Source organism: Cynocephalus volans, chromosome 3 (assembly GCF_027409185.1).
Source record: "Cynocephalus volans isolate mCynVol1 chromosome 3, mCynVol1.pri, whole genome shotgun sequence".
NCBI lineage: Eukaryota > Metazoa > Chordata > Mammalia > Dermoptera > Cynocephalidae > Cynocephalus > Cynocephalus volans.
Window position 1 is genome coordinate 121,009,401 of NC_084462.1, and position 23,168 is coordinate 121,032,568.

At 42.0% G+C, this 23,168-nt stretch overlaps 1 protein-coding gene and 1 pseudogene across 1 annotated transcript; one reads left to right on the plus strand and one right to left on the minus strand.

Annotated features, from left to right (window-relative positions):
- The first annotated feature begins 4,246 nt into the window (after nt 1-4,246).
- LOC134371511 (S-formylglutathione hydrolase-like) lies at nt 4,247-5,084 on the plus strand (annotated as a pseudogene).
- Nucleotides 5,085-19,937: 14,853 nt separating this feature from the next.
- Nucleotides 19,938-21,383, minus strand: NKX2-8 (NK2 homeobox 8). Its single transcript, XM_063088479.1, has 2 exons — nt 21,227-21,383; nt 19,938-20,494 (listed from the first exon to the last, which is right to left on the minus strand). The coding sequence occupies exons 1-2, from the start codon at nt 21,381-21,383 to the stop codon at nt 19,938-19,940; spliced, it is 714 nt and encodes a 237-aa protein (XP_062944549.1).
- Between the last annotated feature and the right edge of the window lie 1,785 nt (nt 21,384-23,168).

Sequence of the window (23,168 nt, forward strand, 5' to 3'; positions counted from 1 at the left end):
TTAGCAGCAACAGGAATTGCTCTTCAATTATAAACAACTATAAAACTTGATAAGATAGATGAAACAATGGTTTTCAGACAATGGACACAGGAGGGATCACTGAGACAAGGAAACAAAATGAGACAAACTTTAGGATTTCCTAGCTGTTTAGAGCCAGTTTTCAGGCCACAGTGCAGGGAGGGGGAAACCAAAGAACCTGATACTCCTGCTGAGTTGAGGAGATCAAGATCAAAGTTTGAGGCTATTGGGGCAGGCCACTTAGCTCAGCTGGTTAGAATGTGGTGCTGATAACACCAAGGTCCAGGATTCTATCCTTGTAACAGCCAGCTGGGGAAAAAAAAAAAAAAAGATTGAGGATACCAAGATGGCTATAATTTACAAGGTAAAATACCAACAATGAGGTTGCTGCAGAGAGAAAAAGCTCTGAGGATCTGAAGTGAAGCTCTCCGGAGTCTGAACATACTTCAGAAAAACTCTCCAAAGCTGGGGCAAGAGTTGCCAGGACACTTTCTGGAGATCACACACTACTGTAAAGAATTCACTTTCCCACCAACCAAAATGGAGAGACTCCATAATACATTAGAGTCCTCAGAATGGTCATGGCTTAGTGATGAAACTAAATGAGTCCCCAAATAAAGGCTGTTCTTTATCCACCCTAACAAAGTTTAAAATCAGGCCTCACAAGGATCAAAATGATCCACAAGTACCTTAACTGGTTGCCTGGGGAAAACATCTCAACAATCTTTAAAGGAATACAATAAAAGCCAACAGCAAACAAAGCAAAATTCACAATTCTGCATCCAACTAAAAATTAGTAGGCCTTCAAAGAAGCAAAGAAAAATTGCCAATAACTAGAATAAAAAGCAATCAATAGAAACAGACCCAGAAAAGACAGACATAGAATTCATCGACAAGGAGCTTAAAACAAGTACTATAAATCTTATACACATGGTGTCAAGGGAAACATAAACTTGATGAGGAAAGAAATGGGAGATATAAAAAAGAGCCAGATAATACTTCTAGATGTAAAAAATGCAATACCAGAAATGATAATTAAACTCGAAGACACTGTAATAGAAACTAACCAACATGAAGCATAGAGAGAAAAAAACACTGGTAAACACACATACACAACCATAGTGAGTTATGAAATGTCCCACAAAGAGTCCCAGTAAGAGAAGAGACTTGGGGAAGAAGAAGGGACATGGAATAGAATTGAAAAAATAACAACACAAAAAAATCCAAATGTATGGAATGTGAAAAACTTGTAGATCCAAAAACCCCAGGCAGAATATCATCATAATCAAATTGCTGAAATCCATTGATAATGAGAAAAATATTTAGGGCCGAGCCCGTGGCGCACTTGGTAGAGTGCTGCGCTGGCAGCGCAGCGACGCTCCCGCCGCGGGTTCGGATCCTATATAGGACTGACCAGTGCACTCACTGGCTGAGTGCCGGTCACGAAAAAACGACAAAAAAAAAAAAAGAAAAAAAAGAAAAATATTTAAAGCAGCCAGGTGAAAGAGACACATTATGTAACGAGAAATAAAGATAAAGAATGACAGCAGACTTATTACAGAGGTCAGAAGACAGCAGGACATCTTTAAAGTGATGAAAGAAAATAAAATAAACTGTCAACCCAGGATCCTACACCCCTGGAAATCTCTTTCAAAATAAAAGTAAAATGAAACCATTTTAAGACCAACCAACAAGGGGTGAGGGGGAAATAGGGAGTTGCCATTCAACTAGTATAAAATTTCAGTGATGCAAGAGGATTAAGTTCTAGAGATCTGCTGTACAACATTGTGGCCACAGTTAACAATACTGTATTGTACACTTAAAAAATTTAAGAGGGTAGATCTCATGTTAAGTGTTCTTACAATTAAAGAAAAAAAAGATGAGAAAAATAGATGAGAAATGTTATTTCCAGTAACCCTATGCAGTAAGAAAAAAGGGTCTACACAAAGAAACGATGAGTGCCCAAAACGGTAAATATGTGGATAAATATAAAAGTTTTATTCTCATTTAGAAATTTTCTTTAAAAGACAATTGACAATTTAAAGCAAAACTAACAACACTGTATTACAGGTTTATAGCATACATAGAAGTAACAATACCACAAAGGAAGGAAGGGGATTTGGAAATATCCTGTTGTAAGTTTCTTAAACTATGCATGAAATTGTATAATATTTTTTGACAGTAGACTGTGATAAGTTAAAGAACAACCATTTAGTTTTTGAAAAACAAGCATTTCGTTTTTGAAAAACAAAACAAGTACAGCTAATAAACCAATAGTGGAGATAAAATCAGCAGGGAAATGCAAACTAAAACCACAATGAGGTGTCACCTCACACCTATTAGGATGGCTGTTACAAAAAATGACAAGAGATAGCAAGTGTTGGTGAGGATGTGAGGAAAAAGGAATGCTTGTACATTGTTGGTGAAAATGTAAATTGGTAGGGCCATTATGGGAAATAGCATAGAGGTTCCTCAAAAAATTAAAAATGAGCTATGATATGATCTAGCAAGCCCCCTTCTGGGTATATACCTGAAGAAAATGAAACCAGTATCTTGGAGAGATATTTGTAGCTTCCTGTTCATTGCAGCATTGTGCAAAATAGCCAAGATATGGACACAACCTAAGTGCCCATTGATGAATGAATGTATAAAGAAAATGTGATACACACACAATAGAATAGTATTCAGCCATAAAAAAGAACGAAATTCTGCCCTGTGAGACAACATAGATAAAACTGGAGGGCATTAATGTAAGTGAAATAATTCAGACAGAGAAAACAAATGCTGTATGATCTTACTAATATGTGGAATCTAAAAAAGCCAGACTCATAAAAACAGAGTCCAATAGTGGTTGTCAGGGGGTGGGGGCTGGAGTGAGGGAAATATGGAGATATTGGCCAAAGGACACAAACTTTCAGTTATAAGATGAAAAAGTTCTGGGAATCTAATGTACAGCATGGTGACTATAGTTAATAATACTGCACTGATTAATTGAAATGTATTAAGAGAATAGGTCTTAAGTGCTCTTACCCCCCCCCACACAGCACACACACACGTTAACTATGTCAGGTGATGGGTGTGTTTGCTAAGTTGGTTGTGGTAATCATTTCACAATATATGTGTACATCAAGTCATCACATTGTACACCTTAATTATACACAATTTTATTTGTCAGTTATACCTCAGTAAAACTGGAAAAATAAAAAGAAATAGTGAGGATAAAACAGAATCATTACAAAAACAACTCACGTAATTCAAAGAAAGCAGGATAAAGGAACAATAAACAGATGGAACAAATAGAAAACAATCAGCAAAATGGTAGATTTAAACCCGACCATATCAATAAATACATTAGTGTAAATGTCCCAAACACTCCAATTGCAAGGCAGAGATTAACATATAAAATCAAAAGCAAGACCCAATTATATGTTGCATACAAGAAATTCACTTTAAAAATAAAGACATACCTTCTTTTTAATCTTATGGTGTTTTTATATTCTTGTAAAAGAAAATTTAAAAATATTATGCAGCTAATCAACAATTTTTTTCTTTGTACTTTCGTCCTTCACTGTATAATTTTTTAAAGTTTCCTTCTGTGTCCCCAACAATATTAAATAAACATTAAAGTTGAATAAAATAAATAGAAATTAAAATAAAGAGAGATTAAAGTAAAAGTATGGAAAGTATATAACATGCAAACGCTGATTAAAAGGAAGCTGGAGTGGCTATGTTACCTTCAGATAAAGACTTCAGAACAGGGAATATTACCAAGAATAAAGAAGGGCATTTGATAATGTTAAAGGTATCAATTAATCAGAAGGATATAATAACCCAAAATGTGTATGCACTTAATAAGAGAGCTTCAAAATACATGAAACAAAAAACGATAGAACTAAAAGGAGAAATACACAAATCCACAATTATAACTGGAGATTTCAACATTCCTTTCTCAGTAATTGATAGAACAAGTAAAAAAAGAAATGAGCAAGGAGGCAGAAGACCAGAACAACACCATCAACCAACTTGACTTACGTGACATTTATAGAACCCTCTATTCAGTAACAATAGAATATACATTCTTTTTCAGGGCACATGGAACATTTACCAACATAGACTAGATGTTGGGTCAAAAAATAAGTCTTGGTACTCTCTGCACTGCAGCCACCACCAGAGGAACATCTGCCTTTTGGTGCAGACAAAAATCAAGTAGCAATTGGACAGGAAAAGAATGGCATTGAAACAGGTTTCCAGCAACATGTGCTTTGGGGAATTGCAGAAAGTTTTTTAACATGACAGTGTGGAACTGAACTGCAAAATGAAATTTGCTATTTACTTGCCACCAAAGGTAGAAAAGTGGAAAGTGCCCTGCCGTACGTATATTGGCTATCTGGCTTAACTTGCAGAGAACAAAATTTCATATCAAAATCTGGTTATCATCAAGCTGTCTCAGAACATGGCCTTGTCATCATTGCTCACGGCTGCAATATTAAAGGAGAAGATGAGAACTGGCACTTTGGCACCAGTGCTGGGTTTTATGTGGATGTCACTGAAAAATCTTGGAAAACCATCTACAGAATGTACGCTTATGTCACAGAGGAGCTTCCCCAACTCATAAATGCCAGTTTTTCAGTGGACCCTCAAAGGATGTCTATTTTTGGCCACTCCATGGGAGGTCATGGAGCTCTGATTTGAGCTTTGGAAACTCCTGGAAAATACAAATCTATGTCAGCATTTGCAACAATTTGCAACCCAGTGCTTTGTCTTTGGGGCAAGAAAACCTTTAGTGGATATTTGGGAACAGATCAAAGTAAATGGAGGGCTTTTGATGCCACTCATCTTGTGAAATCCTGTCCACGTTTTCAACTGGACATACTGATTGATCAAGGAAAAGATGAACAATTTCTTTCAGATGAACAGTTACTCCCTGATAACTTCATAGCTGCTTGTATAGAAAAAAAATCCCCATTGTTTTTAGATTACAAGAGGGTTATGATCATAGCTACTACTTCATTTCAATGTTTATTGCTGATCACATCAGACATCATGCAAAATACTTGAATGCATAAAAAACTTCACATAAAAGAATTCTTTAGGATTATAAAAGTTGTAAAAAACAGAATTGCTCAGGAAAAAAAGTTCAAAACATTGGATTTCATGGTGTTAAAAGGGCTTTGTTCTCTTGTTGAATTACCTTCTGAATAAATATATAAAACCTAAAAAATGTCTTAACAAATTTAAGAGGATTGACATCATATAGAGCATGTTCTTTGACCACAATAGAATTAATGAAGAAATCAACAAGAAAAATATATCCGTAAAATCCCCAAATATTTGGAAATTAAATATACGCTTTTAAATAACCCATATATAAAAGCATAAACCACAAGGGAAATTAGAAAATATTTTGGGGTTTTGTGTGTGTGTGTGTGTGTTTGCTGATAGTTTTATTTTGAAGCTCTAAAAGAAAAACAAACAAACAAAATAGCCAAGTCTACTGTTCTATTATTTTTCATTTTCCATGTAAGAATAAAACATTTCTTTTTAAGGCACACCAACATACTTTTAAACTTTTTTTTTCTCAATTCACTCAATAGGCATTATGCCAAAATGAAAATAAAACAGTTTAAAGTGTTTGCTTTTATTTTTTTTTTTTAATTTTTATTTTGCCTATATACAATGTGGTTGATTATTGTGGCCCATCACCGAAACCACCCTCTCTCCTCCCTCTCCTCCCTCCCACCCAACAATGTCCTTTCTGTTTGCTTGTCATATCAACTTCAAGGAATTGTAGTTGTTATATCTTCTTCCCCCCCCCCGCCCGGTTTTGTGTGTGTGTGTGTGTGTGTGTGTGAATTTATTTATTTATTTTTAGCTCCCACCAATAAGTGAGAACATGTGGTATTTCTCTTTTAGAAAATATTTTGAATGGAAGGAAAATGAAATACATATCAAAATGTGTGGGATGCAGCTAAAACAGTGTTTAGAAAAATTTTATAGCAGTAAATGCTTATGTTAAAAAATAAGAAAGACCTAACATCAATAATCTGAACTTCTACCTAAAACTAGACATAAAGAGTAAATTAGACCCAAAGTGAGTGGAAAAAATAAAAAATAAAGACTCTAAATTAATGAAGTAGAAAAGAGAAAAAACAATCAAGAAAATAAATAAAACAAAAAGTTGGTTCTTTGAAAAGATAAATGAAATTGATAAAACTCTAGTCAGATTGATCAAGAGAAAAAGAGGCAAAGCAAAAATTAACAATACAAGTAATAAAAAAGGGGGAATCACACAGATCTTAAGACATTAAAATGGTAAAGGAATTTTTGAACAAATTTATACCAATATATTCAGATGTCTGGGATAAAATTGATAAATTGCTTCAAAGACACAAACTACCAAATCTCACTCAAGCAGAAATAAATAACACAAATAGCTCTTTATTTATTAAAGAAGTTAAAACCATAGTTAACAATCTTCCCACAAAGTCAACACCAGGCCCATATGGTATTATTAGACAATTGAACTAAACACTTATAGAGAAGAAATAATGTCCATTCTACTTAACTCATTCAGAAAATAGGAAGGGGGAAACAGTTCCCAACCTATTTTATGAAGCAGGCATTACCCTAATACCAAAATGAGGTAAAGATGTTTTAAAAAACAAAAACCCTACAGACTGGTATCCCTCATGAATATATGCAAAACTCCTTTACAAACTTTTTAAAAATTGAATCCAGCAATAAATGAAAAAGAATAATATATCACAATCAAGTGGAGATTTATACCAGGAATGCAAAGCTGGTTTAACATTCAAAAATCAATCAATGTACAAGAAAATTGGTGTTCTTGTATGATAGTTTTTATAAAAACAAAGTCAATGTAATCCACCATATTAATATACTAAAATAGGAATCGTACTATCACCTCAAAAAAATCATTTGAGAAGTGATGCTGAAAAATCATTTGAGAAAATTCAACATTTATTCACAGCAATCAGGGATTATAGGAAAACTTCCTCAACTTGATAAAAAGCATATACAAAAATCTGATAGCTAATATCATACTTAATGATGAAAGACTCACTGCATTCCCCCGAAAATTAGAAATAAGTCAAGGATTCCACTTTCAGTCCTTCTCCCTAACATTGCATTAGACAATGCAATAAGGCAAGAAATAAAAGTAAAAGGCATATAGAAAAAAACCTAAAACTGCCATTATTGGCAGACAGCAGAATAACCTAAGGTATTTATAGAATAAGAGTAGTAAGTAAATTCAGCAAGGCTGCAGGACACAAAATCAATATACAACACCTGTATTTTATATATGAATAATGAGCAATTAGAAATTTAAAATTTTGAATACCACTTACAACAGCATGAAAAACATGAAATGTTGAAGGATAAATTTAACAAAATATATGTAATATCTATACAGGAAAAACCACAAATATTGATGAGAGAAATTAAAAATACACCAAGAAATGGAAAGATACATACTGATGGACTGAAAAACTCAATATTATTAAGATACTAATTTTTCCCAAATTGGTCCATACATTCGAAGTAATCCCAATCAAAATCCTAACTGGCTTTTTAAAAAAAATACAAACTGACCAGTTTATTCTAAAATGTATTTGAAAATGCTAATGACCTAGAATAACTAAAACAATATTGAGAAATAAAAAACCTTTGGGATTCACACTAGCCAATTTCATGACTTACTATAAAGCTATGATAATGAGAAGAGTGTGGTATTGCTGGAAGTATAGGCATAGATTGGAACAGAATAGAAGGTCCAGTAATAGATCTACATATACAATCGGTTGATGTTTAATAAAGGTACTGAGGTAATTCAAAAGGAAAGGATAGTCTTCAAGAATGAGCTGGAATTTTTCCTCTATAGTAACAGTTGGGAATGCATAGTAAAAAGAAACATGCTGATCAGACAACTGGATAGCTAGATGGAAAAATATAAACCTTGACTCTTACTTCCCAACAAAAATTAACTTTAAATGAATTATAGTCATAAGCTAAAAGTATAAAGCTTCTAGAAGAAAAATCCTCATGACCTTGGGTTAATAAAGATTTCTTAGAGCTTAATAAGCTTGAATCAAAAAAGAAATAATAGCTAACTGGTTAGCTCAGTTGGTTAGAGCATAATACTGATAACACTAAGGTCCAGGGTTCAATCCCTGTATTGCTCAGCCACAAAAAACAAACAAACCAAACAAGAAACTGGACTTAATCAAAACTAAAAACTTATGCTCTTTGAAAGATATTATTAAGAAAATTAAAATACAAGTCACTGACTTAGAGAAAATATTTGCAAAACTCACATCTGATAGAATAAAGGATTTCTGTCCCAAGTACATAAAGTACTCATAACTCTATACAAAAAGACAATCTGTTTCAAAAAAAAAAAAAAAAAAAAAAAAAAACTGGCAAGGGATTTGAAGAGACACTTCACCAGAGAAGATCTATGATGGCAAATAAGCACATCAAAAGATGTTCAACATCATTAATCATTAAATGAATGCAAATTAAAAGCATCACAAGCTGCCTCTACAACTCACTAGAATGACTAAAATTTTAAGACTGACAATCCCAGTGTTGTTGAGGTTGTGGAGCAAGTAGAACTCTCATTCTGGTTGTTACTGGAAATGCAAAATGGTATAGCCAATTTGGAAAACAGTTTGGAAGTTTATTTTACAGATAAATGTATGCATATTACATGACCCAGCAGCGGCATTTGTAAGTACTTACTCAGGGAAAGGGAGACATATGCACACATGAAAACTTGTTTATGAATGTTCATAGCAGCCTTATTCATAATAGCCAAAAATTGGTACCAACTCCAATGCCCATCAACTGATGAATTAATAAACAAATTGCTATATTAATATAGTGGAATAATACCCAGTACTTAAAAAGAATAAACAACCACATGGATAAGTCACAAAGTATTACGCTAGGTGAAAGAAGTCTGACAAAAAGGCTACATCCTTTTTTATTCCATTTATATACAATTATAGAAAAGGCAAAACTATAGTTTCAGAAAGCAGATCATTTCCACCAGTGGCTAGGGGTGAGGGGAAGGGACTGATTAAAAAGAGGCATGTAGGAACTTTTTTGGAGTGATGGAAATGTTCTATATCTTAATTGTGTTGGTTATTATGTGACTGTTTACATTTGCAAAACTGACCAAATTGGTGAATAATGCTATGTGCAAATTCTACCTAAATGATGATTATCACAAGAGAGAATAGGAGGAGAGAAATTGGTGACTGTGAGTATAGACAAGTATTTAGAGTTGTGCTAAAAGGGAATGATAGTTGACAAAGAAAGGAGGTCAGAAAAAATACTTTTATTTTTTTAGATGAGGGAAACAGAAGCATGTCTGTGTGCTGATGCGAATGATGCAGTAGAGAAAAAAAAAATGGCAATATGGAAGCAAGAGAGCCAAGTGGCTGGAGTGATATCCTTGAAGCAGGTAGGACCTACTGTTGGGGAGACAGAGTAGAGCGGAACACTTGCTGTTAAGGCAGTATGTGGTGGCAGCAGTCTAGATGTTCTCTCTTCTGGTTGCTTCAGTTTTCACAATGAGGTAGAAACCTGAGTATGGGGATGAAAGACAGAGGTGGCTGGGCAGAAATAAAATGGTGTGAAACAGTCAAGGAGGATAGTGAGAGAATGAATGATCTGAAGCCATCTAGCATGATGGTCTGGCAGTATTAAGGACTCATTTGAAGTTGGTGGTTATAAATTTAAAGTGAGGACAGACAATGTGGTCGTGTGTTTTTTCTCCAGCCATAGTGTGTTGCCTGGGAACAGGTGCAGAGTAGATGGAAAGTTGGATTTCACAGGAGTTACATACAGTTTTGCCATGACTTCAACGAAGTGAGAGGGGGTGAGGGGGTTGAGAGTATGTGCAAGGGAGATATTATAATGATTGGTTGTGGAATTTAAGTGGGGTAAGGAGGGAAGTGAGGACATCAGGGGACTGGGGGATAAAAGCCTTAAAGATGTACATACCACTTCAGCCAACAGTCCATACTTAGGAATTAATCCCTAAAAAAATTGATGCTGATGCACAACACCTAGAAGAATGTTCATCTTAGTATTTTATATAACAGTAAAAATAATATTTTATATAATACAATTATATGAATATTACTCAATTGAGAATTGGTTAAATAAATTATGGTCCTAAATTAAAAACAGGCTTTGTGTGATTGTGTGTTTATCTGTCAGGTAATATATGAGGTTATGCTGTGGATTTATCTGGAAGCTGGACTGACAAACTTATTTGCTGGCATTTCAAATTACTGTTGTTTTGTCCTTGTGTTGTTCTGATACCCATATTATAAGTACACTGCTTAGAATGACAAGTAATAATACAAGTATGAATGCAATTGAGTCCTTGCAATAGTTTTTATCACCCTACAGATGAGTCATTGCAGACTAGTCTCCCCAGGGACAACCCTCAAATTAAGCAGGTAAACACAGCCCTTCCTCATCCTGATAATCACTACTCATGGTGTGTTCTGGTGCCAGTCTATCTGCCTGTAAAGTTAGGTAATGACCACTCTCCCAAATGTCACCAAGAGCTTGTGACATAGGTGCTGCTCAAAGTAATGGGAAAAAAATGTAGTTCTTGAATTCTTCTGGAGTCTATAATAAAAAGTATATAATACACGTAGCATATACTTTATAGTATGAAATATCATGTTGTGATATTTCTTCTTCTGGAAGTTTAAAGGAATAATTAAACATTTTAAGCATGGATAATATTTGGCCATAAATTAAACATTTAAGAAGAACACAATGTCATAAATTGTATTATTATTCAAAATCTCCACTGTCCTTCCCTGCCGTGTTGATATCAAGCTTGATAATGTAGCTTTGCCCCAGCCAATTAAATGTGAGAAGTTATACATGCCCTTTTCAATCAGAAACTTTAACAGCCATCTTATGGTTCTGCCATGTTCTCTCTTCTCTCTGCCATAGACTAAAATGTCCTATATAGGAGATTGTTCCTTCTGTCTGGGTCCCAGAATAAAAACAAAATAGCACAGGGCTGCAGAAACATGTAACATAAACAAGAAACAAACCTTTGTATTTAAGCCATTGATGTGTTTCTTCAAAACTTGGTCCAAGCTGACTGCTATAATAAAATTAACAAATTGACCATTACATTGGATATATGTAAAAGACTTAAGGCATCCTGCAAAATGGAATAGGACTTATTCGGTGCTAAGTCTCAGACACTATTCACACACTCATATTATGCATATATGATAGCTGGCATTGTCTCTAGATGAAGATCAAAGGGACTGAGGCTAAAAGTAATTTCACACAATTAGTGTGACAGCCAGCATTCAGTTTTTTCTTTCACAATCAAGGCTTGATGAATGCACAAGACCATGCTCTCTCCAATCCATGATGCTTCTTTCTGAATGAAAAAGTTCTGAGTTTAGTTGCAGCTTTCAACAGGAGGGACCTATGGGAATTCTTCACTTCTCTTCCAATTAGTTAGGGCAAGCTTTATAGACAAAGTAGGAGTTCTGTAACTGCAACAACTTCAAGAAAGGAAAAGTTTGGCGACTTATAGAAGAGGGCATTTCCTAGCAAAACATACAATCTTTAAAAAAGTTCCAGGGCAGGAGTGCGATAGCTGGATGCTGAAAGCACAGTAGACCTCTTCCAGATGGTCCAAGGGTTCCAAGCTTCAGCATGTAAAGAAATGTGGGAATCAAGGAAGTCTTGGTGAAGACCTCCTAGAAACAGGGAATAAAGGAAAATCTTGAAATTATGGTAAAGTATGGCCTGGTTAAAGCAACCACGGATGGCTACGTTCATAGAGCTAGGGTTCAATTGAAAGACTGAGTTAATTTGTAGGGTTTTTTTGTAGATATTTTGGCCTTTGTCCTCCTTATATGAAAAAAATGAGCTATTTAAAATATGTATATTTAACTGACAAATAAGGATTGTATATATTAAAGGTGTACAATGTGATGATTTGATATGTGTACATTGTTTAATGATTACCACAGTCAAATTAACACACTCATTCCACCGATTCTGTACCTTAGATACTCAGAACTTGTTCATCTTATAAGTGAAAATTTATACCCTTTGACCAATATCTCCTCATTTCTTCTACCTCCAAGCTTCTGGAAACCACCATTCCTCTCTGTTTCTATGAGTTTGACTTTTTGGGTTGCATATGTAAGTAAGATCATACAGTATTTGTCTGTCTTTGTCTGGTTTATTTCACTCAGCATAATGTCCAGGTTCATCATGTTGTCACACATAGCAGGATTTCCTTCCTTTTTATGGCTGAATAATAGTCCGTTGTATGTATGTGTGTCTATATATATATACACCACATTTTCTTTATCCATTCAGTTATAGATGGACGCTTTAGGTTATTTCCACCTCCTGGCTATTGTGAATAATGCTGCAATAGTCATGGTAGTGCAGATATCTCTTTGAGATACTGATATCATTTCCTTTGTATATATACCCAGAAGTGGAATTGCTGTCTCATATGGTAGTTGTATTTTTAATTTTTTGAAGACTCTCCATACTCTGTCCTGTAATGGTTGTACCAATTTAAATTCCCACCAACAGTGTACAAATGTTTTCCCTTTTCTCCACACCCTTGCCAGCACTTATCACTTGTCTTTTTGGTAGTCCTAATAGGTGTGAGGTGATAATTGTGGCTTTGAGTTGCACTTCTCTGATGATTAGCATTGTTGAACAACTTTTCACATACCTGTTTGCCATTTGTACGTCTTTTTAAAGAAATGTCTTTTCAGGTCCTTTGCACATGTTTAAATTGATTTTTTTGCTGTTTGAGATGTGTGAATTCCTTACATACTTTGGAATCCCTTATCACATATATAATTTGCAAATATTTTCTACAGTTCCATAGGTTGCCTTTTCATTTTGTTGATGGCTTCTCACTCTTCCTTGGAGCCCAAATCCCCATACCTAGGTTCTAAGTTTAGACAAGTTTCTCGGTTCCCTCTGTAGTCTGCAAATCAGTTGGCTGAGGCATCATATGGTGACAACGGTGAGAGAAAGTTAGTACCACCCCAACTGCAATGGTACCTTTTCAGAGGAATTAAAGGCAACTAAACATTCTAAAATCAGTTTATTATTAATCATTCCCCTATGTTCTAAGGCTCTGAAGACATGGGCTTTCGGTAGTGGAGATTTCAGAAGTCCATGATTTACCAGCAGCTGGCGAGGTAAAGCTTCTCTGGAAACCTTATAGTCTGTCCAAACTCCTACATCCTACCAAGTAAGAAACAAACAGCCAGCTCCTTCTGTCTATATCCTTTTGTCCTTCTTCATAGTATGGTTTTTACCTTGTTAATGGCAGATATGGCCAGTGCATGACTCTTGGTAGAGGGAAACAATCTGAGGCTGCAGAGAAGAGGAAACTGAAGGATAAAGGGCAATTGTTCTTTCCAAGCCAATACAGTCTGGTTGTTTCTCTCTGTGATTACAGTTTACAGTGGTACAAGTGAGATTCCCTCCCACCCCAGCCACATTTTAGTATTTTACTTGAGTCTCCCATTCATTACACCACTCTTCTGTTTACAAGAAACCAAATGTCGTTATGAAAACAGCAAGATTTAAGAGCATAGCTTATTTATACATTTCTGTGCTTTCCATATTATTTTACAAAGAAAATATGTTATTTTTATAATCGGTAAAACAAAATATCTATTTTACATGAGTCTGAGATGTGGGATTATAAATCAGAGTTTTTCCTTCTCATTAAGAGAAAGAACCTAACATTTCCAAAATCTACTTCACACCCGCTTATAGGTGTATTACATGCATGTATTACATAATTAAAATGTAATTGTGGAGTTAGGTTGCTCACTTGTTAGGCATACCTTAAGTATGGGAGTGTACATTTGCTTTTCTCTCGACCATCAACAAGTTCAGTAAAGAGAGGGAGGATTCTGGCAGTGTTTCCTGGACAACAAAATTCTGGGAGCTCCATTTTAGTTTGTTAGTCCCTTCTGCTCCCACACAGCCCCAAATTGATAAAATGACTAGCCTTATTTAAGATAATGTTTTATCCACAAATATGAGCAATAAGTAAATCCTACCCTATCTCTACATTTTAACTTCAATTAAATATAAAATGCTTTCTGCACTGAATCAGGAGCACTTTTGAACACTTGGTCCACAGATGATGGAATCCATCAGTGTGATTAAGCAGTAAAAACAATTCCCCGGAAAAGCAGTTGTTTCTTTTCTCACCATACCAGGTTTCTTTTGTCTTTTCCTGATGTTTTGTGTTCTTACTGTGCACTTCCATTTGTTATAAAAAAGCTTTTGTCATCCATTGACGTTTGCTTGACTGTATCAGACCCTGACATGATGATTCAGAGTTGCCTCTAGTTGAGAATTTACCTCGCAAGAGGTCATTTAAACCTAAGCCGATAACTTTTCTAGGGCTGAAGGGATATCTGCTTAATATACTATTATTTAACACAACTGGAGGAAAAAGGTATAACAGAAAGAAGACATGTCAGGTGAGAGATTCAAGGACCCTTTTAATGGATTTTTTTGACACTTTCGTCTCCAGTTTAATTTGCCAACAACTTTCATTTCCCTTTCTAGTGAATTCTGCTAAATATCTTATCCAATCCCTAGGAAAGAAGAGAGAGAGAGAGAGAGAGAGAGAGAGAGAGAGAGAGAGAGCCCAAGCGCGCAGTTGGTGTTGGGAGGAGAGAAAGGGACAGTCCAATTTAGAGCTTGAAGCTGGGGAGAAGCATTTGAAAACCTGTTGACTCATAAAGGACCACCCAGTCAGAATACAGGAGGAAATTAAGCATGACCAAGACACCCTCAGATGTTTTTTTCATAACACTGTACTCATAGAAGCTATGTGAAACTATAGCAGCTTTTGAAATTACATGACCTCAATAAAGACTTAGAGAATTTTTTATTGGTCCATAGGGCAGGTTATTGAAGAGAAAATGATCTTCTACCTCTAATAAGTGATGATGTTACTTTCCTGGATAAACAAAACTTCTCCACTGGACACAATTGGAAACAAATGAGAACCCCTCTGCTCGAAAATCTGGGGTCAATGTGGGAAGGGGTTGGAGTGGAAAGAAAACTTTACTGTTTAATAGCCTAAGCAATTCTTCCTGGTTTCCCTCTAAAGTTAAATCTCCACTCTGTGGCTCAGCATCGAAGGAAATGCTGTTTAATTCTTTGGTGAATCTATAGACTGAGTAAATGAGTGCTGGGTACAAAGGAGAAAGAGGAATGCCATATACCTTTAGATATGGGGTGGTGGGGGTAAATGGGAGTGAACAGGTGCAGAACTGGAATTCTGAAAATAACTGGGATACATTTAGTAAATCCCCTCCCATAGCACGGCTTGGAAATGATAAGCGAACTGGAGGAATACAATTTGTCACGCAAATTCTGAATACTAAACGATGCAATTACATCCATAGAAGTTATTATGCCCTGGAGTTGGTACAGCACTTTCTCAGCATTCCCAAAACTCTTTTGACTGTCTATAGCACATGTTTACAGATAACCTGCCTACACTGGTTAACTGAAACACTCAGAATAAACATGCTTAACAAAATATTCAACCATGCCAAGCCCGTAACTATCCTGCCTGATCATTTTATTCATGTTAAAAATGTTTTAAAGATAGTGAGGGGTGTGTGTGTGTGTGTGTGTGTGTGTGTGTGTGCATGTGTGTGTGTGAGAGAGACAGAGAGAGAGTCAAGGAGGCAAATTAATTGTGTCGACAAGGCAAGAGAATAATAAACATCTAAACACCATTGTTAAAAGGAAAGTATAGGTTAGCCTGGGCTCAAATAACTTCCTTTCAACCCATCAGTAGCACATTATCTAAGATACTAAAGTGCTAAATTGGTCAGGTAAGAGATGTGCTAAGATGTAAAATCCTCTGAACAGTGAGAAAAGAAAATTGAGGTGAAAATTGCAATCTCCACCCACAAGAGACTTAAATGAGAGGAAGTGAAAATGTTTACAATGGAAGAAGAGAGAAAATGTGAAGATGATGATATTTAATAATAAAGACAAAACTGGAGACCTAGGAAGAAAAAAGATCCTCGGGAAAGGGCTAGGAAAGCCAAAGTCGTAAAGCTCCGTGGGGGTCTGGGCCTGGGGGTGGAGAAAAGCTCACAGGAGCTCATGAGAGTCGGCAGCAACTCTACTGGACCCAGGGTGGACAATTAGTGTCAAGACAGCAGCAGCAGATGTTTTTTTGGAAGAAGAATGATGGAATGATAGTCACAGGAGAATATTGTGACCTGCAGACAAGAGCTGTGTTTCAGTGACAGCTGGACAAGAATGCCCACAAACAGCCTTGGGGAAACACAGAGGCTGTGTCTGATAGCTGGCGGTTTCCAAAAGCTGGAGTTTTGCTGGATGGGGGAAAGAGAGAAACAGAAACAGAGACAGAAAGATGCTAAAGAATGTGTCTTTAGAGAAGCATCTGTGAGGAAGGTAACAGGACTATCAACTGGGAGTACGAAACAGAAACAAAGAGTGGGAAATAACTCCCATCTCGTGATTAGAGGTGTAAGCTCTGGAGCTACAGTGCTTGGGTTCAGATCCTCTCTACTGATTACTAGCTGCGTGACCGTGGACAAGTTACTTATAACCTCTTTGGCCTTCACTTTCCTCATTGTAAAGTGGGGATGGTAGTACCATCTCATGGAGTTATTGTGAGGATTGAATGAGTTCATACGAGGAAAAGAACTGAGAATATTGCCTGGTACACAGGAAATAATACCAATAGATATTAGCAACTTCTATGATATGTGATCAGCCTCTATGAGGAGACCTGAACTGTGTAGAATGCTTTTGGCATGATCTCTCATTCTTCCAGATTATCCATAAAACAGTGTATGAAGGTTGCATAGTATATATATTCACCACATCAAGATTACAACTGTCCTCCTTAAAGGCAGCTTGTAGGGTGGCTGAATGTGGGTTAGGCTGAGGATAATGGTAACATTCTTTGAGGTGTGTAATTGTTTGGGGCAAGTCCCTTACCCCAACCCATTGAGCCTCAGTTTCTTATCTATAAAATGGGGGTATTATACAAACAGTATATAAGGTTTCTGTGAGATCATCTGTGAAAGTGCCTAGAAAAATGCCTGGAACACAGTAAATTTCAGTAAAAGTTTGCTGAGTGTCAATCTGCCTTGTGATATTGATGATGAATGAGTGGCAGGTTTGAAATCCTTTTATCTAGGTAGGGAGATCCTAACTGTTCTAACAGCTGCTGGTCGAGAGGACTTGGGTTCAGCTTTTGTCAGAACCTGTAAGAAATGATCTTTTAGATCACAAATGAAATTGACATTATCTTTTCCCGTTTATCACAGGTGTGAACAGAAAAAAACAAATGACAGCCTGAGTGTCTAAATTGGTGGTGACAGGAGTGCACTTTTAACTCTCTCTTATAGTTTTTCCTCTCTAAAGGAAGGACCTTAGCAGCCTAAAGGAAAAGGAGTGAAAGGAAGCGAGTAACAGTTTATACATTATGGCTCCTAGTGCTACTGTCATAGGAAACAGCTGCCCTCCTCCTGTCCAGGACACAGCTGGCTTGCTACGTGGTCATCTTGCTGTGGCTCTGACCACCTCACAGGGGAGCAGCTGAATGTGTCTCGTTGGTTTGACCTCTGGCTCACCATCTAGGACCAGGATGAATTTGATTGAGGATATGCTCTCCCAAAGAGCCTCCTGTAAAGAGGGTCTCTCCATGGTCCAATCTCTTAGTCCTATGGGTCTCATATTTAATAGGCATCTCCACTTTGCACACTTTCTAAGATCTACTTTCTCTGGAGCTCTGGGGAAAGAAAAGGCAAGAAACAGGTAGTGATTTCTTTCCCACTTTCTCTCCAAGAATATTCAGGAGGTCTTTGTCACCACCAATGGTAGAAAACAAGCTATGAATCTTTACCCCCATTCTTGGAGAAAACACTCTTCCTGGAGGAAGAGCACAGAAGAGCCAAACACCCAGGCAGCTGACCACAGAGACTAGTCCCAACCCCAGCCTTTTTCAGAAATCCTTTCCTCCTTTTCTTTCCTGTCTGCTCTGCCAGGGCTAACTGGGAAGCCCCCCGGGGCAGGTCCCACTATATGTCTTACAATGTTCAGGCTCCCTCCCCAGTAATCATTTATTAGAAAAGGTTTTTATGATACAAATTTGATAATCTCCCATGCACACTGGCACTGTTCTAATTGAAGTTGTAAGCCCATAAAATTCAAGCCCTTTGTCTTCCTGAAGGCCACAAGGTTTAAAAAGATACTATTGTCCTGCCTAACACCCACTACATTGTCAGCGGGGACTGATTAAACAGAGTCCTGAATCAAAACAGTGCGGATTTTGTCTAGGTCCTTTTCAGTCCTGACAATGCCCTTTTCAGTTCCCAAGACAAAAGAAGGTTTAAGGATCGAGATTCCCCTAAGATAACCGCATCCATATGGAAGGCAAGGTGGCCGGCAGCTGAGACCCAAACACCCTACTCCCTTCCCCCTCTGCTTCCCTTCCCACTCTGCTACCCACCCTCTTCCTCCCGCCCTTCCCCAGCCCCACCCCAGGTGATAACAGTGCCTCAGCCACCTTTCATCCTCCCCTTCCTCCTCCTTGGACAAGAAAGCTAGAGCCCCTGACAGGCCCAATGCCTGCTCCTCACAGACCGCATCGGGCCCCCTTGCTCCCCTCCCTGGACCTGATGCCCGAAATCACTCTCTTCAGGCGCATCTTCTTTCACTGGGCACCTGGAAGCGAGGTCGTCACTTCTCCCAGAGAGTGACCGCCTGCATAGGAGGCCCTGCGGCACCGGATACCCGGGCGAAAAGCAGTTACAAACCCAAGGGTGAAACTCTAGATCCCCAAGCCTACCGCGCACTGGGGGCGCGAGTGGAACAAGGCCGACCAGCGGATCCTGCCCCAACGTCGGGCCACCAAGGCTCCCCCCCCAGGCCGTCCTCCCTCAGCTGACAGCTAAGTCTCCCCGGCGCCACCCTTTGATGTCTTCGCCACGCCGCCCTCACCCGATCCCACGCCGGGCAGGTGCCGCGCCGGGAGCAGGCAGGAAGTCACAGCTACGTGAGGCATTCGCGGGCTCAACTGGATGTTACAGGTTCCCCGGTGCTCTCCGGTCTCCGAGCACTCGGCTCCGCACTCTGGAAAAGGCCGGCTTGCGGCCAGGCCTGTGCTGCTCCAGGCCAGTGCGCTCCGCACCCGGCCTCGCTGGCCTGTCTCCGGACAAGCTCGTGGCCCCCTGGGTCGCCTTTTGCTGCTTGAAAGGCCAGCAGCTCTGGGAGCACAGCGGAGCCTCCGCGTCGCTCCGGGCCCAGAGCCGCCTCCTTGCCTCAGCCCCCCGCCCTTCCTTCCTTCCCGTCCCCCAACCCGCTTCTTCCTAAGGACGTGTCGGGGCCGCGATCTGCCCGTCGACCCAGCCGGGGGTGGGCCCTAACTCGGCGGGTCAAGGAGCTGGCGGGCGCTCACTTACGTTCCCGGCAGGCGCGCGGGGGACCCAACCCTATACGTTTTACTCTCGCACCACAAAAAGGAAAAATACTCTTAATTCTTGTAAAATGCGTTGCTTCCATACAAATCACTTTAAAAATATACAAATAAGGCTCAAGAAAAAATCTAGCTCTGGGGTTGGCGGTCGAGGAAAGATGGGGGGGGGGATCTTGGCGAAAGTTCCCCGCTGTGCTTCCACGACGGCTGGTGAGAGCGGGTCAGGGGACGTCAGCGCCGAAGGAGGTGGGGCCCGCAGGGAGGTGGCCCGGAGCGCTCCAGGTCTTCGGCTCCAGCCCTGCTCCGGCCGCAGAGCGCGCGCCAAAGTCCAGACTGGCCCCAGTGCCTCTCGGCGGCCTCACCAGTTCCAGGAGACCAAGGCTGGGGGCGCTAAGTGCTGGTAGGCGGGGAAGAGGCCCAGCGCCGAGCCGGGCCCGAAGGCGGTGTAGCCCGGCAGAGGGCAGGCGGCGGCCGCGGGACCGCCGCACCTGTCCTGGGCCGCGGCGATGCCCGCCTCGCCGCTGCCGCCGCACGACTGCCCGTCGCGTACCAGCACCGGCACCACCACGCGGCGCAGCAGGCCGGGCGCGGCGTGCAGCTCGGCGGGGACGGCCAGGTCGGGCGACTCCGCGGCTCCCGGCGCGCGCGCGCGCTTCAGCTTGTAGCGGTGGTTCTGGAACCAGATCTTGACCTGCGTGGGCGTGAGGCGCAGCAGGCGCGCCAGCTGCTCGCGCTCTGGCGCGGACAGGTAGCGCTGCTGCCGGAAGCGCCGCTCCAGCTCCAGCGTCTGCGCCTTGGAAAACAGCACCCGGCGCTTCTTCCTCTTCTCGGCTTCCGAGCCCGGGGACGCCGGCCGAGCGGAGGGCCGCTGCGACGAGGCTGGCGGGCTGGCCTCCGGGCTGCTCTCGTCCGAGGCTAGGGACGGTAAAGGAGACACGGCCTGGTGAGACCCGGCCCTTGCGAGCGCTTGCTGCCCGTTTCGCGGGGGCGCCGAGCGGCCGGCCGGAGGGCACCCCCTTCGCTAGCGGCTTTCAGGGTGAGGCCATTTTCTTCCCTGAGTCCACATGTGGACACCCACCTCTCCGAATTCAGTGACCTCATTCATCACACTACAACACTAACCACCAGACCTGAGGTTGTGCCCCAAAGAAACCCACCCCAGGCTCTCAAAATGTCCGCACTGGTAGCGGCGCTGGCTGACCAGTGTACCACAAGCTGGGTCACCAACACGGCCACCTCCATCTCGACTGCACTGCAGTTTGCCGAGGTTTGCAAAACCCTGAAGGGCGGGTAAGCTCCCGAATGCTGCCCATCCCAGACCAAGGCCTGGAGAACGTGGCCGTGTTTTCAGGCGTATAAGGCCGGGGGGGTCGTGGGGTGGGATGTTAAGTATTTAAATTCCGACCCCTAAGAATCCCCAGATACAAGAACCCAAATCCTGGGCACTAATGTCAGGAGCAGGGATCTGCTCGCAAGGTGTGCCGACCTGCACGCATGGGATAGGGGTTTGAGGACACAGCCTCCATTTCCACGACTGAGGAAATCCAGACCCCTGGGCTGGGGATTATCAGGTCCCAGCCTCGCTTGGGCCGGGCGCTTGCTACTGCTCCCCCAATAACCCCCCACCGCAGTCCTCCACTCACTCACATGGGTAGTGGCCGCGCTCCGACTCCAACCAGGTGGCGCAGGGGTCGGGCCGGGGCGCGCGTGGCTCTGGCTCCCGCCTAGGCAGGTGCTGCGCCTCCTGCTCGGGTAAATCCAGGAGCCTGCGCACGGTGAAGCTAAGGCGTGCAGAGGTGGCCATGGCCGAGTAGGGGAAGGAGGCGGGGGCAGGGCGGGCTGGGAATCGAGGGGCGGCCGGGGACGCCGTTCCTACTGCTGGGCGTGGGAGGCGCTTGCCATGCGCTGGCCGCCGGGATATTAGCGCACTTACAGCGAAATCCCTGTTTATATAAACAGCTCTTCCCACCCGGGCCGCTTTGAAAGCCGAGTCCGGGTCTCCAGGGTGTTAAGTACCTGAATGAGTGCTGGACCAAAGCACGGGCGAGCCCGGAAGGTGGTACCTCCGCCCCCGCCCCGCCCCGTCCCCAGCCCCCGCCCCTCAGCGCCTAGTTACCTCCCAGAGGCAGCAGGAAGCAGCCTCCAGCATTAGCGATTCTGCCTGATTAGCCCAAAGTGTGGACAGATAATGGGGATTGTTACCAGTGAATAACATCTTGGGTGGCAAGCGGTGGCCACCACCCTTCCAAACCAGCCCCTGCCCCAGCTTCCTCCTCCTGTTGGGTTGACTTGGGGCCTGGGCCCGCGAGAGCGCCGCGAAGGGTGGGGGCGGCATGGGTGGTTTTATGAGCACCCAGGAATTTATGCACTGTTTGCTTTATTCCTCGAGCTTGCTTGCTGGAGTGTTAGTGTCCCGCAATTATCCAGAAAGTGATTTACAAAGCGGCGTTAAGCTCTGGTGCGCTCCCTTTCTCTTTTTAGTTGGGCCCCTCTAAGGATTCAGGGCGAGAAGTTCCAGGAGGGCGCAGAGAGTGGCCACGACTTGTCAGCATCTGGGCCGAGGATTTCGAAGCCGACTGGGAGCCTCCCCACACCTCAAGCATGTCCCGCGCAGCCTCAGGGGTGCCTGAAAAGGGCTGGGAGCATATGGGGAGCCCCGGCTCCACGCCGTCTCCCCAGGCCGGCAAAACAGAGGAGGCATATGGCCAAACTGCTCAGGTTCGAGGTGCCGGTCTCATTGATCCAGTGCCGCCCAGTTGCTGCCCGTCGCGGGGCTGGAGTTCCGTGGCCGAGCTCCGCAAAGCTGGGCCCAGGCCTGCACTAGGACCCACGGGCAGCGGCTTTTCTCAGGGCGGCCTATGAGGACTTTGAGGCCTCACTAGAGTAGCCAGATATTTTGGCGCCACCTGTGCGCCTAGACTCCATAGGCTCAAAGTCAGTCCCAATGCCTGGGCTGTGGCCTCTGCCGAGGAGCCGGCCGGTGGCCTGCGCTCCACGCTACCTGTAGGGCAGACTCCCGCGCGGCTGCCTGGCTTGGTCCGGACCGATCGGTAGAATTAGGATGGAGCCCGCCCAGCAGAAAATAGGCAGGCTGGGGCTATCTCCTGGATCTTCTAGTCTCCACAGCCCCACCCGAGAAAATGATCAATCAGGCTCAGGGAACTGGCCGGCGTGGGGACAGTTTGTTGGCCCCTGGCCTCGCCCTGGCCGCGCTTCAGTCTAGGGCTCAGCGAGCACACTCAGAGGCCTCTCTTCCTGCAGCTAGTGGTTTGGGTATTTTGTTGCTAAATTTTAGCGAAGAGCGCTGCGCTTGGATGGCCGCGCTCGAAGTCATGGCTCCTCCCGGGCTGAACTCGAACCTGGCTCGGTTGCGGCGGCCGGGACCCCGTCCGGCCCTGCGCACCCTCCCCAGCGGTCTCCGTATCAAGCGTGCCGGAGGTGCCCGGGGCTGCGCTGCACGCTGGGTGGTCGGGCGGAGGCAACCCCAATACAGGCCAACTGCTAGGCTGGGGACAAAGGGGAAATGGAGCTCGACGCCCCAGACCTGTTGGAAGCATTTGTTCCAGTCAAGATTTTGCATTTGTTCAAG